This window comes from Abrus precatorius, unplaced genomic scaffold (genome assembly GCF_003935025.1).
Source record: "Abrus precatorius isolate BTA unplaced genomic scaffold, Abrus_2018 Scaffold5, whole genome shotgun sequence".
Classification (NCBI taxonomy): Eukaryota; Viridiplantae; Streptophyta; class Magnoliopsida; order Fabales; family Fabaceae; genus Abrus; species Abrus precatorius.
Genome location: NW_020874395.1, coordinates 18762106 through 18781818, shown reverse-complemented (window position 1 = coordinate 18781818; position 19713 = coordinate 18762106). Strand labels below are relative to the sequence as shown.

The 19713-nt window shown below is 30.6% G+C and overlaps 1 protein-coding gene across 1 annotated transcript; it reads right to left on the bottom strand.

Moving 5' to 3' along the window:
- Positions 1-15733: 15733 nt before the first annotated feature.
- On the bottom strand, positions 15734-18042 carry LOC113866862 (peroxidase 12-like). Its single transcript, XM_027501660.1, has 3 exons — positions 17779-18042; positions 16965-17159; positions 15734-16348 (listed from the first exon to the last, which is right to left on the bottom strand). The coding sequence occupies exons 1-3, from the start codon at positions 18040-18042 to the stop codon at positions 15734-15736; spliced, it is 1074 nt and encodes a 357-aa protein (XP_027357461.1).
- Between the last annotated feature and the right edge of the window lie 1671 nt (positions 18043-19713).

Below are 19713 nucleotides of genomic sequence, written 5' to 3'. Positions count from 1 at the left end.
ATGAACAATTACTTTATATTTTTAAGTTTGATTGAATTCAATTATGACATTTAAATACTTTTATGTTAGGTTCTTTAAAAATAGAAAGTTTATGGTCCCACCTTATTAAGAGATATATGGAACATGTTTGTTGGAAAAATAATTGATGTGAAATTCCATAATCATAATCAAGTTATAGGGAAGAAAGATTGAAAGCTTTCCATCTTTTTTGGCATTATAACTACAACTCCAGAATTAACACCTCTAAATATAAATGATTAGAGAGTTTTTGACAAAGATGAAAAGATGAAGTTGGTAGAATTTCTGAAAGTATGATATAATTGCTTTTAATTATTGATAATTAATCTTAAATTCATATTTATCATACATGATATGAGCTTGTAACTATTTATTGCTTATTTGTAGAAGTTTTTTATCCCTCCATTTGGTAAAGAGTTTGTCAAAAAATCACTTGAAAAGAAATGAAAATATTACATATGTGACTTGAATAGTTTTTGTATGACTAAATATAAGACAAAAGATGCCTTATTAAAAAATCAACCAAATCGTATATCAAAGGATCATTCAATTGGTCTTGTCTCTTATTAGGTTCTTGATAAAGCATAGTAATAACTTTTCTATGAAATATTTGCATAATTTGTTTATAAGAAAATTATATTATGATATAATTTTTTATTGCAACAACATAAACGTAGTCAAGAAAATCAAGATAATAGAGTGAAGCAAAATATATCTCACACTAGAGGGTCAAAAAACATTAAAACTTTGTGATATAGGACTTTAAATAATTGTTGTTTTGTTGTTATTTTATCCAATTTTCATTTTGTAATTCTGTTGTCGTATTAGAGGCAGTTAATAATGGATAGCTATAAACAGAGAATGTAATTCTGGGAGTATCATGCACATTCTCTATAAACAATTCTCGATTCTCTCTTAATTCAATACAGTTCGGATTCTATTCTTTCATTGGAGTTTCTATCTTTTCTCAATTCTTTGGGTTAGTTCTCTACTCCTAGAATTGCTAACACCAATGGTATCAGATTGGCACCTTCCAGCGGCGTTATGGCGGATGCAACAAGAAATCAGGCAGCATTACACGAAGGTTGGAGAACCATGTCACAGTGCATTTGTAGGCAAGATTTATGAAAATTACTACGTCACTGCAACAGATGATGGATTCATCCATGGATGATCAAGTTCAAGAATGCCTCAAGAAACACATTGATGCTTCAAAAGTGCCACTGTCAGGCCAAACTCAACGGAATTCATCCTCATATTCATGTGGCACGAGGTTAGCTCGAATTGAATTTCCTCGTTTTAATGGTGATGCGGTGAAACAATGGATTTATCGTTGTAAGAATTATTTTGCAATTGATTAAACACCTGAAGATGTTAAGTCCAAATTAGCAGTCATTCGTTTTGAAGGAAGAGCATTACAGTGGCATACATCCTGTATGAAATCACTCGCTATTGATAGTTTACCACGTTGGCCTGAATTTATTAAGAATTTAATTGAAAGGTTTGGGGACATATGTGAAGATTCGATGGCAGATTTGATGCACCTTAGACAAAAAGGAACAGTAGTAGATTACCATGAGGATTTTGATGCAATAGTTTCCTGATTGGTTCTGTCCAAGGAGTATAAACTAAGTTGTTTCTTAGGGAGTTTAAAGCAAGAAATTCATATGATTGTGCAAATGTTTCAACCAGCAAATGTTCTGAAGGCCTTTCAATTAGCTAAGTTATATGAGTCTATGCTATTTATTCATACAATCCAAAGAATCTACTAAAAATTCCTAAGCCAAACTCTGCTATCAAACCTATATTGCCAAACCCATCCTCTAAAACCTTAGATGTCCCACAGCCACATGTCCAAACCCAAACACAAACCAAGACACAAGCCTATAAGAATCTCACTCCAACTTTTATGAGTGAAAGAAGATCCAAAGGTTTCTGCTACCTTTGCGATGAGTCCTTTACTCCTGTTTATGCTCAGGTACATAAAAAGATACAAATATATGTGATGGAGGTTGATGAAAATGAGGTAATTGAATGGGATTGATGATTCATATTTTGTACTTACATTTATAACCTTATTGCATCTTCTAAAATATCTTTTCTCTCTTTATTTATTTTATTTAGCATGTTTTTACATTTCTTGCATTAAATAGAAGTTTTCATGAATACTTGTTATCTTTATTTTATATTTTATATTTTCTCTATTCTGACATTTGTCTACTATTTCGGTCATAACTTTTTTTGTAGATCTCCTTTTTGGCTGATTCTTTTTGCAATGGATTCCTGACTTTCTGGACTTCAATTTGGATATATGAATCATGTTGTTTGGAGTTTGAAACTATTTTCTATTAATTTTTTAAGTTCAGACTTAAAATATACCTTTTATATTTAAGATTTTTATTTAGGACTTTTATTATAATTGCTTGTGGTAACCTTGGCCCATTTATTTCTGTTTTCATTTAAGACCAGTATATATAGGGGTCAAAATGTTGACTTTGCGTCTTCTTCTTTTCATAATTTTAGATTTTGTAAGACTTTTTCCCACTTTAGAGAGAAAACCTTTTTTTCGTTCCATTCACTTGCCCCTTTTCAGATTTTGCTACGTTCTCAATTATTCTTTTCTTGCAAATCATCTCATCTCAAGTGTGGATTGTAAGATCGATTGATTGCTCCTAGTTTGTCTCTTTACACTTTCTCGCAATTCTTGATTAAGATTGGTGCATGCATAATTCGATTGAATTTGGTTTTATTCCTGAGTATAATATTGATCGATTGATTTCTTTTACATTTGAGATTTAGGAAAATTCAGTATAGTAATCCTAGTTCGTGCCCATGATTCGTAGTTTTAATTGCGTTTATTCATTTTAATCTGCATTTGTTTTTCTCTCAATTCGTTTTTCATTTTCAATTTGTTTTCATTTTCTATTTCATTTTCCAATTTGTTTTCATTTTTCATTTTTTGTTATTCGTTTTTGTTTTTCATTTTCTAATTCATTTTCATTTTTGTTTTGATTGCTTTCGCTTGCCTTTAATTCATCTTCAATTTCTGGGTTTAATTCGTGTTCATTTTAATTGTTTTTACCTATGTTCATTTTGATCTGCACTGGTTTTCCCTTGATTCATTTTCATTTTTGTTTTCTGGATTTAATTTGATTTCTGGTTTAATTCATTTATTTAATTTAATTTTAATTTAATTTGTTTTACTACGTTTTCTAGGTTTAATTTAATTCTCTATTGTTAATTTACATTTCTGTTTAAATTCTTAAAATAACCACAAAATCCCCCAATCTAACCACTGTTACATGTTTTAAAATTGGAAACAGAATAAATTTATGTCCTTGTGAGATGACTTAGGTTTGCTCCCTATATTGCAAAATTATTTGAGGAATCTAGTTTTGTTTGAAACCATTACGATGTGGTTGTCAGGGATAACTAAGAAGAATTATAGGAAGAAGTAGTTAGCAACCTTGAAACTACAAATCCCTTAATTTCAGTCAATGCTCTTACCGGTGTGGCAAACTTTAAAACAATGAGGATCACTCGTTATTACTACAGGAAAAAGCCTCTACATATCCTTATAGATAGTGGAAGCACTCACAATTTCCTGAATGTCTATGTAGCCAGGAAAATGGGTTGCTTAATTAAGGAGATTTCACCAATGAGTGTCGCTGTTGCAGATGGTACAAAGTTAACTATAGCCTCAGTGGTAATGTTGAAAATATACTTGCAACAACTGCACACGTGGCTGTTTTATCCAATTTTTAAATTTTAATTTTTTTTTATTTAAGACCTAATCATTAGGAGTTTTCGTTTCTGTTTATCAGATTGAATTATTGTTAGTCGTGCCTAAAAATAAGGGATATTTTATTTTGTATGTTTGACTCTAGCTCTATTTAAAACGAGCAAGTGAATAATATCGTAGCATTCTCCGCAAAACATTTTTATCCTTCTACTCTTATTTTATGTTAACAACAACAAATTGGTATCAAGAGCCTTTATCTTTGAGGGATCTGTGAGTTGAGAGAAACACCAATGGAGGATAATACATACACAGTAGGTTCACCGCCAATTTTTGATGGTGAGGAATATGAGTTATGGGCTGCAAGGATGATATGTCATCTTGAAGCATTGGATCTTTGGGAGGCAGTAGAAGAAGATTATGATGTTCCTATATTGCCTGACAATCCAACTGTGGCTCAAATGAAGTACCACAAGGAGAGAAAGACAAAAAAGGCAAAGGCAAAAAATTGCCTTTTTTTTGCTGTGTCAAAAATCATTTTTACAAGAATTATGAATTTCAAATCTGCCAAAGAGATTTGGGATTATCTCAAGAAACAATATTCTGGTTGTGAAAGAACCAAAGGCATGCAAGTGCTTAACTTAGCTAGAGAATTCGAGATGCAGAGCATGAAGGAGACAGAAACAATTAAAAATTATGTTGATCGACTGATGAATATAGCAAATAAAGTGCAGCTTTTCGGGAAAGACTTTCCTGATGAAAAAATAGTTCAAAAAATTCTGGTTACTGTACCAGAAAAATATGAATCAAAGATATCAGCATTGGAGGAGTCAAAAGACATGTCAACCATCACCTTGGGAGAATTGGTAAATGCTTTACAGGCCCAGGAGCAAAGAAGAATGATGAGACAAGATGAGACGGTACAAGGTGCTTTTCATGTAAAAGCACAAAATTCAAAAGGTGGCAAAAACAACAACAAATGGAAGAACAAAAAGCTAGAAGGTTTCAAAGAACAGTAAGGTGAGAACTTTTCCCCTTGTCCACATTGCAAAAAGACAAATCATCCAAAAGAAAGATGTTGGTGGAGGCCAGATATCAAGTGTAGAAAATGTGGTGATTTGGGACATGTAGAGCGAGTCTGCAAGTTTAAATCAAAAGAGGCAAATGTCACCTTGGAGGAGCAAGAAGATGAGCAACTCTTTGTTGCAACATGTTTCACTACAATCAACTGTTCTAGTGACTCATGGTTAATAGACAGCGGCTGCACAAACCACATGACCCACGACGAAAAGTTGTTTAAAGAGCTTGACAAAACCACCATTTCCAAAGTAAAAATTGGAAATGGTGATTTCATCTCAGTTAAAGGGAAAGGGACCATCGCTATTGAAAGCTTGACAGGTTTGAAGTATATCTCTGATGTTTTATATGTGCCTAACATTGACCAAAATTTGCTTAGTGTTGCACAACTTGTGGAAAAGGGCTTCAAAGTCATATTTGAAAATAATTGGTGCTTGATCAAAGACACAAAAGGCAAAGATGTATTTAGAGTGAAAATGAGATCTAAGAGCTATGCTCTAAATCTGATAGAGGAGGAGCAAATAGCTTTTTCGAGCACAACCACCGATGCTGATCTATGGCACAAAAGACTTGGACATTTTCATCTTGCAGGACTGTTATACATGCAGAAACATGCCTTGGTGAAAGGTGTCTCGATGCTTGAAGACAAGTTGGTAGATTGTGTGGCTTGCCAACTTGGTAAACTAGTCAGAAAACCATTTCCTCAAACCACTTGGAGAGCAACTCAAAGGCTACAACTTGTTCATACAGATATTGGGGGACCTCAGAGAGTATTGTCTTTAAATGGTAATAAATATTATATTACTTTTATTGATGATTATACTAGATACAGTTGGATTTATTTCTTTAAATCCAAGACTGAGGTTGCCAATATTTTCTGGAAATATAAAGCATTTGTGGAAAATCAAAGTGGTTGCAGATTACAAATAATAAGGTCTGACAATGGAAAAGAATATACAAATGACGTTTTTGATAAATTTTGTGAAGAAGCTGGCATTGAGCACCAACTTACAGTACCATACAACCCACAACAAAATGGTGTAAGTGAGAGAAAAAATAGAAGCATCATAGAGATGACAAGGTGCATGTTACATGAGAAAGATTTGCCAAAGAAGCTGTGGGCAGAGGCAGCAAGCACTGCTGTATTTTTGCTGAATAGGCTGCCAAGTAGAGTTTTGAACAAAAGAACTCCATTTGAAGGCTGGTTTGGGTACAAACCAGATTTACAAAATTTGAGAATTTTTGGTTGTGTTTGTTTTTCTTATGTTCCACAGGTTAAAAGGGACAAACTTGACAAAAAGGCTGAACCCGGAGTTTTCATCGGATATAGTAGCACGGCTAAAGCTTACAGAATTTTCCAACCACAAAATGGAAAAATTCTTGTGAGTAGAGATGTAAAGTTCATGGAAGATCAACAGTGGAGTTGGGAGAAGCCAGTAAGAAAGCAACTTCTAGAAACTCCACAACTCCTTGATGATAAAGTTGATGAAATTCCTGTCAGAGGTACAAGATCTTTATCCGAGATTTATCAAAAGTGTAATGTCGCTGTCTTAGAACCTGCTGAATTTGAAGAAGCTGAAAAGGAGGAGAAGTGGATTAATGCTATGAAGGAAGAACTTAAGATGATTGAAAAAAATGACACTTGGGAGCTAGTAGATCGACCTCAACACAAACAACCCATAGGAGTCAAATGGGTTTATAGAACTAAACTAAATGCAGATGGTTCTATAAATAAACACAAGGCCAGGTTGGTGGTAAAAGGTTATGCTCAAGTGTTTGGAGTGGATTTTTCAGAAACGTTTGCTCCCGTTGCACGTCTCGATACAATCAGAATGCTGCTTGCTTTGGCTGCACACAAAGGTTGGAAAATTTACCATTTAGATGTAAAATCTGCATTTTTAAATGGTTATTTGCAAGAGGAGATATTTGTGGAGCAGCCAGAGGGATTTCAAGTTAAGGAACAAGAAGATAAGGTTTACAAGCTAAAGAAAGCCTTGTATGGTCTTAAACAAGCTCCAAGGGCTTGGTATGGAAGAATTGATGATTATCTTAAAAAACTTGGATTTATTAAAAGTCCAAATGAAGCTACATTATATGTGAAAATGGCAGGAGGTGATTTAATTATAGTTTCTATTTATGTTGATGACCTCTTTGTGACAGGCACTAATGAAAAACTAATGATGGAGTTCAAAGCTAAAATGCTTCAAATGTTTGAGATGACAGATCTTGGTTTAATGTCCTTTTTTTTGGGAATGGAGGTGAAGCAAGAAAAAGATGGAATTTTTCTATGTCAAAAAAAATATGCAAAAGAAATACTGAAGACGTTCTGCATGGAGGACTACAAAAGCATTGATACACCAATGAACCAGAAAGAAAAATTCAGCAAAGATGATGGAGCCGATAAGGTAGATGAATATCATTATAGAAGTATAATTGGTTGCCTAATGTATCTTAGTGCAACTAGACCTGATATCATGTTTGCAGTAAGTGTCCTTTCAAGATTTATGCATTGTGCTAGTGAGGTCCATCTTCAAGCTGCCAAACGGATTGTGAGATATGTCAAGGGAACTATAAATTATGGCATCAAGTTCACTCACTCTCAAAATTTTCAGTTTCAAGGATATTCTGATAGTGATTGGGCTGGTTCAAATGATGACATGAAAAGTACAACAGGTTACTGTTTCAGCTTTGGTTCGGGTATGTTTTCATGGAGTTCCAAAAAACAAGATATAGTGGCTCAAAGCACAGCTGAGGCAGAATATGTGGCAGCCACTGCAACTGTGAATCAAGCTATTTGGCTAAGGCATATACTTGTTGATCTACATATGGAGCAAAAAGAGCCAACACAGATTTTTGTTGATAATCAAGCAGCTATTTCTATTTCAAATAATCCTATTTTTCATTGCAAGACTAAGCATTTTAAGATTAAGCTATTTTTCTTAAGAGAAGTACAAAGAGAAGGTGAAGTCAAACTTCTTTATTGCAGAACTGAAGATCAAAGTGCAGATGTTTTAACAAAAGCCCTTCCAAAATCTAGATTTGAAGCTTTGAGAAACAAATTAGGTGTTTGCAGCTATTGAGGCAAGGAGGAGATTTGTTGAAAATATACCTGCAACAACTGCACACGTGGCTGTTTTATCCAATTTTTAAATTTTAATTTTCTGTTATTTAAGACCTAGTCATTAGGAGTTTTTGTTTCTGTTTATCAGATTGAATTATTATTAGTCGTGCCTAAAAATAAGGGATATTTTATTTTGTATGTTTGACTCTATCTCTATTTAAAACGAGCAAGTGAATAATATCGTAGCATTCTCCGCAAAACATTTTTATCCTTCTACTCTTATTTTATGTTAACAACAACAGGTAAAAGAATTCTCTTGGACAATACAAGGTTCACTATTCAGTTCTGATATGTTTCTAATTTCCTTAGGTTGTTGTGACCAAGTGTTAGGAATAGAATGGCTGATCACCTAGGTGACATTACTTGGAACTTTGATCAACTAACAATGCAATTCTTTATACAAGGAAAAAAAGTTTGTCTTAAGAGGTGCTACTAATGGGGGACTCAAAACAATAAGGACGAAACAACTTGGAAAGGTTCTTGCTTCTAAAGTTCATTTGTCTATGTTACATGTGTGTGACCAACAAGGGAGTTCTCTACTGCAATCTCTGACCACTCATGCTTCTCGGGTAGAACAGAATGCTTTCATTGAAAACCTATTATTACAGTTTTGGGATGTTTTCCAAGAACCAACCAGTCTACCACTTAGACGAGGCAATCATGATCATAAGATTCCCTTGGTCCCTGAGGCTATTCCAATGAACAAAAGACCCTATTGATATGCTAAGTAGGGGTGCACAAAAAATTCAAACATAAAAGCCCAATCCATAACCAAGCCTAACTAGTTTTAAAAATCCAGATTTTTTAAAGAATTAGACATCTCAATCCATAAGAAAAAAAATCTGAAAGTAAATTGGTTATAATATATTAAAATCGGATAAGGCTTTATAAAACGAGATTTATTCTTTTCCTCCTTCTAAACCCTAAATTTATTTCTTGAGAAAAATTACACTGATTTGGTTCAGAGATTCACTTGCCCAGCCTCGCAGGTACTATTTTTTCCTTCTTAATTTTGAGTGAGCACCACCTTATTCCATTTTTTGTCGTTCTATTTTGCCGCTTTCCAGTTTCATGTGAGTACATACGATTGTGTTTTGTTGTTTCATTGTTTTGCTGTGTTGCTATTTCGCTATTTTGCTGTCTTGCTTTATTAGCAAAGGAATTGACACTGTTTCGTTGTTTTGCTATGTTGTTATTTCGCTGTTTTGTTGTCTTGCTTTATCAGCGATGGAATTGACACAGAATAGGTTCATTACAAAATGTCCTTTTATTCAATTTTCCAACATTTGAGATCCACAATATTGAAAGCTAGAAATTTACAGAATCATATATACCTCTAGTTAATCTTTTTTAACATTTTTCCAGTAATGCTTTTGGTATAAAGTTCATGGAAATGGAGATATTTTAAAAAAACAGAGAATCATTATGTTGTTGTTATTTTCTCTTTGATGATAGATGCAGTTCACGATCCACTGTTATAGTGGGATTGTTTTGGCAGTTAACACAGACACTTTGATTATGATGTTTAATTTTAGAAAAGTAAACCAAATTATCACTAGTCTTTGGCGTGCAAGGAACTATGCGTGTTCCATGTTTTAATATCTACCCTTTGTTAATTTTGTGGCTGACTTTTACAAATTTCAAAGGAAAAAAATAACATAAAATATAGAACATGTCAACAAGTCAAACACGTTGCCGGATTAACAAAAACACATGGACCATTGTACCTCTCTCTTTTTGCTGGATTAACAAAAATTTCAAAGCTATTTTGCTGTCTTAATCTTCTTTCCACTCTATTTTTTGTTTTTGGTTTCACTTTTGTATTCATACGTAATATAATATAGTTATATTAGAGAAAAATGGATAAATTTTAGTATTAAATAAAGACTCGTTATAATTGGTGTAAAATTTACTAATTAAATTTAATAAAAATTATGTCTTTTCTCTTTAATACAAGTGTATCATGTTATTTATATAAGATATAAGATTCAAATTTATTTGTCCCCTTCCTTTCCTCTTCTCTTCTCTTATTTTTAATTTTTTCAACACTCATATGGGGAAGGCCATCTCTCTCTACTCTTATTTTTGTTTAGTCATACTATTCCCTTATTGCCTTTAATATGACTGATTGATGACGACTTCATATCATTTTGTCTAATCTTTGATAATTTTTTAAATATTTTTATTTTCCTTTTTATTGCAAAATAATAGACACAATGGATGATCAAGATGATTTTATGGCTTCTAAGACAGCAGAACATTTGACTACTCCGTCAGTTTCTAACATTGCTAATGTGTCACAATCTCGGTCTGATAAGCGTAAAAATTGATCTGAAGTTTGGAATCATTTTACTGTAGACCCTTTGTCAAATTAAAAAGCTAGATGCAATTATTGTAGTTGCTTGATGAAATTTGATAATGGGACGAGTTCCATGCTAGCTCATTCAAAGAAATGTAAAAATAATCCCAATTCAATTTCATCATCAATGGCAAATGCAAAAAAACATGTTTCTTCTCCTTCAATTGCCAAATTTGACCAAGAGAAGTGTCATATAGAATTAGTGAAGATGTTTATAGATATGGAAATTCCTTTTTGATGTGTGGAGCATGAATCATTTCAAAAGTTTTTGAGTGTTTTACAACCAAAATTTCATGTCATTTCACGCAGCACAATAGCACGTGATGTTTTGGGACTATAGGAGACAAAAAAGATCAAATTGAAAAAATTTATTTCTCAAAATCGTCAAAGGGTTTGTCTTACCACTGATTAAGTTTAATCTTAACTCACAGAAAATGTAATGGTAGACCATAAGACAGAGTCTGCAAAAATAATAGACTTTTTTACAAAATTTATCTTTCATAAATTATATTTATATTTTTTTTAAAATGAGCTTGAGTATGCTATGAATTGCAATATTTATGATACTTAAAAAATTATGCAAGAAAAGTTTAATAATAGTAAGACCTCATCAAATGACCAAACTATTGGAAGTGTTGCTTAAGAAGAAGATGTATATTCCCAAGTGTTGGGAAATGAAAGAAATGGTTACATTCATAGTTTGGAACTTGATATAACTCATTCTTTGTTATGGATAATACATCTAATGAAATTATCCAAACGTTAGAGTAAGAGATAAAATAATTAAAAAATTATGATGCTAAAATGAGTTTGATGAAACAAAATCAAGACAAGTTACCAATAGAGTTGTCTTTCATGAGATAAGTTGTAGATAAAATTTTTACTACTAAGTTTTCTATGACTAAAAATTGTATTGGGAGCTCATTTGGACAAGTAAAGTTCTCAAATTAATCTTTTAAACTTTAATTTTTCTTAAAAGATGTTACTATAAGACAAATTTATTTTCTCATAACATAATATTTTCTAAATTCTTGATACTTATAGAAGCTGTGAACAAGTAACACAATCACTTCAGTCATATAGTGCTAATGAAAAGTGTGCACTTTTTCATGGTATTATATGTGCTAATATAACTCTTATTCTTATTCACATTTACTTAACTCTTCTTAGCTTTTAAATAAATTTTATCATTGAACTTTCATGTTTTTCGTATATTTATAATCTATAAATATAGAATTATTGTTATTGATTTACAATTTTCTTATAATATTTGTGTTATATGTAGCAACTCTTAAAACGTTAAGTAGAAATTCAAAAACTTTATATCGTGATTCAAGGCCATAAGTATTTTAATTTACAAATGAAATATTTAGTCTTTTGAGACTTAATCATCATCATTACTATGAATAAAGAGTTTCATTTGCTTGACACATCCAAATTGCATATTTGATTAATTATTATTAAATAAATATATTATTGTCTCTTTCAATTTAATTGAGAAAATTCCCAGATAATGCATATGAGGAGCGAATATGAGAGGAAAAGCAAAGAATGATGAATTATACACGAAAAGGAGTAATTGTTACAAGCCTTAATATTTCATATAAAATGTCCTACTGAAATAGCAAAATGTGTTTGAAATAGTATTTGAAACAACAAAATTATTAAGATTTGAAATTGTATATTTAAGTTATTAAAATTCAATATTGTCTCTCACAAAGAGAAATGAAGAGGTTTAACCGTTCTTAAATCTCAAGTTTAGAATGTTTAGCATCAATACATGTAATTTACCATTTCATAACATCATAGTCTCTCTTGCCATGTTGAATTTGTTCTCTATACTTTTTGTAACTTACCTTTTAACATGTGGTTATTCACAACATTCAATCTGTACTCTACATTTAAAAACGTGGTTAAATAAAACTTTTTGTATAAGAAATTATTATTTTCTTTATAATATTTTTAAAATAGAAAAAATTAAATATTAAATATGTAATGAGTTGTCATAATTAATAAGATTTTTTCTTTTTGGCATGCAAAATGTTGATAGTGTGGCCATTGTGAAAAGGTGAATTTTGAAGGAAGGAATAGAAGTTTAGACAAGCAAAGTCAAACACTACTACAATGTTTTTCATATTGAAATGTCTTTCTTCTTCTTATTTACTTGTTCATAAGCAAACAATACTTAAAGAAACATCACATTATAGCATATTTTAAAATATAAGATGTGTGATAAGCTGATTAGCAAGTATACCAAATCGTTTGTAATAACAAAATAGATTTTATTGTCCACAGAGATTAATATTAATTACCAAACCAGAAGAATGTCATTAGTTGGGTTGAAAAACATAGTATAAACTTAAAAGAGAAATTTAGATATTGTGCAGAAAGTGAAGGTAAGTTATAAATGCTAGAAAATTAAATTAACATTAAGTGTAAAAGTTAGACGTAAGAAATTAAATGTAAATAGAGCTAAGTGCATAATGTAACTAAATAAGAAAATGAAATATGAGTTGTAAATTGATTAAGAAATGGGTTGAGTTTAAAATTTCTTAATCCTCTTTTATTGCATAAAATATGTAACCTAGAATACAGTTCAATCTAATGGTTAAATTTTCTACAGTACCTAATACCAATTCTTTGGTTGATTGGTTCTAAACCAGTTCTAAAGTCCTAATTCCTTAAGTAATCAAGAAGATGATAAGCATTAAAATTAGAAATCAATAGGACCACACCATTATAGATTCTTATTCTTAGATAATCCATAATGAGCAATTTAATTCAAATCCAAGAAAGATTATAACTTTCTAGTTATAAGTTTCTATTCATCAACACTAAATTCTAAGAAATAAGGAAGCATTAAGTTAAGAATTAAATATGTTAGATAACAAATTATATTTGATTTATGTTCAATGTTCAGTTCATTGCAATAGACAAAAGATTATATTCATCCTTTTTCAACCCCAATAAATTTAGCAAGACATAGCAGAAATAAAGAAGAAATTGAAATATATTGTAGAAATAAACTTCATGTTCAACTGAAAGCAAATTATAAGAAATGTAAATGTAGGAATCACTATTCTATTAAAGAGTAAAAGGAATGGATGGATGTAGCTACTTCCTATCAAAATCTCATACAAAAGAGAAGAAAAAATTAAATAAAAGATATCCGTACGTAAAAATGTACAAAAAACCTAAAATTACGTGTCTTAAAAGTGCAATAAAAGGCATTTCCTTTAGCAGAAATTTCTATTTTTATGTGCTCTGTCAGGTTCGTGTTCCCACAATCAATTATGCATGTGTCCACAAATATGTCATGCAGCAATTCAACTTCTTTTCTTTAAATTCAATTACGATTTCTCTTTTAAATCCTTCAAAAATAACTGCCAACTATCAATAATTGAACAATTCATTATATTACATTCCAAGTAATAGCATTTTTCTAATGAATATTCTAATTAATTACATTAACTTGAATCATTTATGCAATGAAATGTGTCATAAGCATTCAATTTACTACATGAGTCAATGACTCATCAATATGCTTTTATATTGAATTTACTTCTTACATAAAATCATCACCATTATAATGTATAAACTTTGATTGCTAATAAAATTTGTAAATTTGACGATTAAGGAAGTCAAATATGCATTTCTTTAAAAGATTTATTATTATTTATTTAAAATAATTGTATGTATATTATTATTTAAAAATTTATAAGTACAAATATTATTGTAATTAAAATTTTTATTAATCAAATTGTTTATATTTAAGAAATTATAAATTATTAATAAAAGCAATTTCAAAATTTACCAAAAATAGTAAAGGCTAAGTAAATGAATAGAAAATAAATTTTAAAATTGATTTTAGTAGTCATTTAAATTATCATTAATATTTATCATTATAAGTTAAGGTTTTTTGTGACGATTAATTAATTTTTTACTAGCATTTTTATATTAGTTAATAAAATATTTATCCACATTGGATTGGATGCAACGATTAATAATTTTATATCAATAAAATTTTATAATGTTGCATGCACCCTCACCACCTTTGTCTTTCAAAGTCAAATTCATGTTAAAATATTATAAAACTTCTTAGACAAGATTTGATCTTGTCTAGTTCTATGTTTTTTGTAAATCATTTGACGGTTCCCATTTTTGGTCTTGGTAACATGGTCTGTGATTTTCTAAAAGCTTTCACATCCAGTATTCTTTAATTTTGTGTTGTGCCACAAAAACATCATAAAGTCAATAAAATTTATGGCAATGTGCAACAATATTTTGAAAAGAAAGAAGTTGCAGAATTAAATGCATGCTACCCTCGTCGCCAAGAGAGATTATTCACAGACTCATGCAAACTTATCAAATTTCTAAGCAAATTAACTATTTAACTTATTAATGAAGGTTTCCTGATTCAAAAACCAAATAAAGCATTAGTATAATAGTGTTGAATTAGGATAGGTATTGAAAAAAACAAGTCCAACAAATCGATTAATTAAAATACTTCATGTTAGGTTGAGTTTGGTATCATCTTTATGAGGCTACGTACCCAAACCAATATAACCCAATCAAATTTAGGTTGATCTACGTCAAGGAAATCATACTAAGAATTTTAAACATTAAAATAGAATCCTTTTGAAAGAAAAGTATAAAAAGTTAATAAAAGAAAAACATATATAGTATCATTTAAAAAATAGAGAAAACCATGGCTTAGGTTTGGACTGGACATGGATTGAGTAAAAAACCTTTTTGCCTTGGAAATCGAATAATGATTGAATTTTTCATTTATAACACTAAATTTAACTAGTGAATCAATCTAAACAATCAAATTTCTTTCGAATCAGGTTGGATGAGTCAGGTCACGCGCGTGGATCCAAACTCATCTATACCTCTAAAATAAAGTTGAAATTCTATCTTAAAAAAATACCCCATCCAAACAAAAAGATAAGAATAAAAGAAATTTAATTTTATATCCATGCAATTGAATTCCCTAGGCATCTTTTATTGCTCTACCCAAAAAAATAATAGTGTGATGAACTTACCAAGATTCAATAGTCACAAAGTGAGATCGAGAAGGGATCAATAAAAAAATTTATATATGCAATAATGGAGGCAATTTGATGTATATTCAGGTTGCGCTAATTTCATGTTCTCAAATGGAATTTGTATTAAAATATGGTTAACACATATGTCCTTAGACATAGCTAGGGAATAACCTAGATCACATAATATGTGTTCCTTCTTCCCTTTGAACCCATCACCTCCAAAAACAAAAAGGTAATCAAAGAAAAAACTTCCAAAACATGCATGGTTGAAAATCATTACTATAGCTGACACACCAAGTGAATCTCAAATGCTCTTATTCCTTAATCAAGCATCTAATTTCCTTAATTACCAAACATGGACTCAAACTTAATCAGATCTTTTCAGCCAATTCGGCAACTTCTTCCACCACAGATGCAACATTAGATCTCCTCTTATTTGGAACAAAGCATTTATCACGAATCTCGCCTTTCCCTTGACGATCCGTTATCACATTCAACTGACTCACCTTCACAAAAGCATCGGCAAATTTGTCAAAGAACTTTTTCTGGTCAGAAGCGAAAGTATTGACAATCTCCTTTGTTTTGGAGTTACTCGCCAAGTCTTGGTCGGAGGTGAACACACCCTGGTTGTTCAATAGGTTGATGTAATACATGTTGTCGAACTTATTCGGAGTTCTTATGTCCAAATCAACAGTGTTGGGGAATTCATCAGTGGGACACGTGGCATCGAGTTTGTTCTTGAAGTTTTGTTCTATTGGTGGGTCTGATTCTGTGGTCCTGTTGAATAATGAGGGACAGTGTGCTCGACCATATGTGTGTGCACCTGAGAGAGCAACAACATCTGCGGCATCGAAGTTTTTGGCTCCGAAAATTTCGAGGAGTTCATCGGTTCGTAAGAATGGTGCTGGAATATTGTCTGGTGCTGATGGATCGAATGACAGGCTATCTTTTCTTCCCAATGGCACATCAAAATCGGGTCCTCCTAGCTGTATAAATTAAGTCCAATGAATTCATGAAAAAGAAAACACCAGTGAATGTCCTCGTTAACTAAGCGTTGTTTTAGTTTCAAGTTAGATAGAATTAACTTTGAAAATAATTATTTATAGTTATTAAATACAATTGAGATTTATATATTAATTAATGTTACCTAAATATTTTTATTAAGAAAATACAATAATTAATTTCTTAACACTAAACAAACCAACGAACTTCTGATTTTGGTATTAAGAAAAGGAGTATCCTTTAAAAATGAAAATTATTGAATATGTAAGTTCTCTGTATTATACGCTGCACTTCATATTATATGTTATTTTAACTTTTCTTGATTTTTTTAAAAACACACTTATGGCTTAAAGAAGCATTTTAACTTTGTCATTAAAACATAAAGTTATGTTATGAGTGTCATTAAAATACTTGTAGAAAAAGTGAAAAAACTAAAAGTTTTTAAGTTTTAAATATACTGTACTTTTTATTTATTTATTTATTACTCAACTTGTCATCTTAGAATACTTATCATAAAAAATTATCTTTGATCTTATTTATAAAAAAAATAAATATGTAATTCATCAATCCTAAAAGAAAAGAATAATGAATGGACATTACTTGGCGAACAGCTTCACGCGCGGCGATAACAAGGATATCTGAGCAAGAGACAACAGGTAGACACTGCCTGTAGATGAGAATCCGAAGGTTTTCAATGGTTTGAATGGCCTCTTGCCTTAAGCCCAAGTTTGCGGGATGTTGCTTTTCATCATCTTCTCCATTCACCCCATTCAACAATATAGATGCATCGCATCCCTGTTCCAATTATCCAAATCAATCTTCAATTAAATTACCCTTTTTTAAAATATATATATATATAAAACACTTCTCGATCCCACAAAACTTTTTCTTATACTTCCTTCTAAGAGTAAATAAACTGGTGCCAAACAATCAAGTCTTTAGTGTATCCTTTATGCATTCAAAATGGAAAGGAAAAACTATAGTTGTAGTTCATCATCATTTATACTTTAGCTAAAATCCCAGCATGTTTGATTGATTAATTCACGTGTTTCAATAGTTATAGATTTACGTTTACTTTGAAATTATTAATTATAAATTTTGCGTTATATTCATGTTAATGTACAAGTGCTTTAACGTATTTCTAATTACATATTTAATAAGTTAAATTGATACACTGAATTATCATGAATATAAAGTTAGTAATTTTTAATTATCTGATAATTTATAATTGAATGGCAGCGTAAACTCAAAATCTCTACATTGTTAATATATTATAATTAAATTATATATTTTTAACAGCTAATTAAACGTTAAATTAACTTTTTCTTCTTTCATTTTATTTTCTTACACGTGTAGAAAACAAGAAATTAAGATGGAAGTTAGGGTTTAAGATTTCTTTATTAAAGTCTTATACCTGAGCAAAGCAATCATGGAAGAAGAGGCGAAGTAGTCCAGGAGCTTGTCCAATGTCCTTGTCGAAGACATCCTCAAGATGCTTCCTTATGATCCTTTCAAGCTTAGGACATAGCCCAAAATAGTAATTCCAAGATAGTCCCTTCACAATGGGAGGCCTTGCTACTCTCTCACAAAAGACGTGTGTTTGAGAAACCAATAGAAGTGAAGAAATGAAGAGCAAAGAGTACAAAGAAGTAGATCTACTTCCACTAACCCTACCCATGTTTGGGTTGCTAAGAGTGTCTTGAGATCATAAGCAAAACTTTGAGGTATTTATAGATTGAATCAGGGTTCATGGTTGCTTCCCACTAGTTTTTTGCGTAATAATTAAATGTAGCGCAAGCGTTTTAAGACTTGCTTGGAACTACCATCAGATTTCCCAAAGGTAACATAGATGTGAATAATGATAAAAATTTGATTCACGCGTATATTCGATGTGGAATGCAAATAAAATAGACAATATAAGAGACCAAACAGAAGCTTATTGGAAGAAAGGGACGCCAATGGAGTGATAAAATTTTAATTATAATTATTTATTGTGCCAATATTTCTTTGAACAAAGTAAGCATCACAAATATATTCGTAAGCACTAGGCTTCAAAATATTGTTAACATTGACAGCTATCTAATTAATGGAGAAGAAAATACGATTAATAGGAAACATATTCCTATTAATTTTTTTAGTATTAAATAAAGACACGTTGTAAAATTTATTTATAACAAATTTTGACTAAAAATTATAAAATATTGTTAACACTAAAAAATATATTGTCGCATGCTGTAAGATTAATTTTTCTGCCACTTCGTGTGACCACAAAATTTTAATAATTACTACAACTTTAATAATTATTAAAACAGTGTTAGCTTAGCTACCAATCATCCTGATTTGAAAAGACTTTGACAAATCTAAACCCAAGAAATTATTTTTTAAAGTCGTAGTCATGAGTTCAAAGTGATCTAAATTGTAAATTAAGTGAGAAGTCTCTTTTGATGTGATACTAAGATGAAGAATGTTTATTAAGTAATTACTGAAACGATACTTTATTCAGAGTGTACACCGCATGCATCATCATTAGCAATGCCCTATATACGCTGTAAAGATACGAAAAAACGCCGCATGCATAACTCTCATTTCAATAAAAAGAGGTTAAAAAGGAAAAAAAAAATTAAATGAAGTTATTAAAAAATTTTAATTAATTAGATTTTTAATAAATTTAATAGAATTCTGTGATTTATGTAACCGATTTCACTTAATAAAATAATAATTAATCATTGATTATTATAGTAATAAATATATGCAAAGACATAATCGACAATTAATTCATAAAAATTTACATATATATATATATATATAAATTAAATAAATAAATATAAAAATATTTTATTATATTTCATGTTACATCTCTGACCTTTAAATCTTTTATTAAAAATTGTTGATTATACTTTGATACTTTTTAATAGAGTTTTATTAAAAGTGATGGAGTTTAATCATCTAAAAGTTAATTTTAAAAATTAAAATTAACAATATCTGAAAATAGCAAGCTTTTATATTCTTTTATTCAATCTAAAAATGGTAATCTGTATATAAATTAAAATATAAGAATAAAAAACAAAATTAAAGTAAATTGGATAATCCATCAGTAACATCAAAACCAGGGGCTAAATATTCTCTGTAAAAGCATATTTAATTACAGGACTGAATTTATGTCTTGACGTCTTTGGAGATCGATGAGGTGTCTCTTATGATTCGTTGCAATAAATGAAGTGGGTAAGGCCATGTGATGAACACATCTCACCCAGATTTGCTCTCATTCTATTGTTGCTTGGGAACCCAGTTTTTTTTCTTTTTTTTTTCTTTTTAAAAAAGTTTCTTCTTTCATGGACAAAGGACACCT

What these genes read in the sequence shown, in the direction of transcription:
- LOC113866862 (XM_027501660.1), bottom strand. Translation starts at nt 18,042, where the DNA reads ATGGGTAGGGTTAGTGGAAGTAGATCTACTTCTTTGTACTCTTTGCTC. An exon ending in TCCATGATTGCTTTGCTCAG is followed by an intron (nt 17,160 to 17,778) that starts GTATAAGACTTT and finishes TAATTGGAACAG; the next exon opens with GGATGCGATGCATCTATATT. An exon ending in CGCGTGAAGCTGTTCGCCAA is followed by an intron (nt 16,349 to 16,964) that starts GTAATGTCCATT and finishes TAATTTATACAG; the next exon opens with CTAGGAGGACCCGATTTTGA.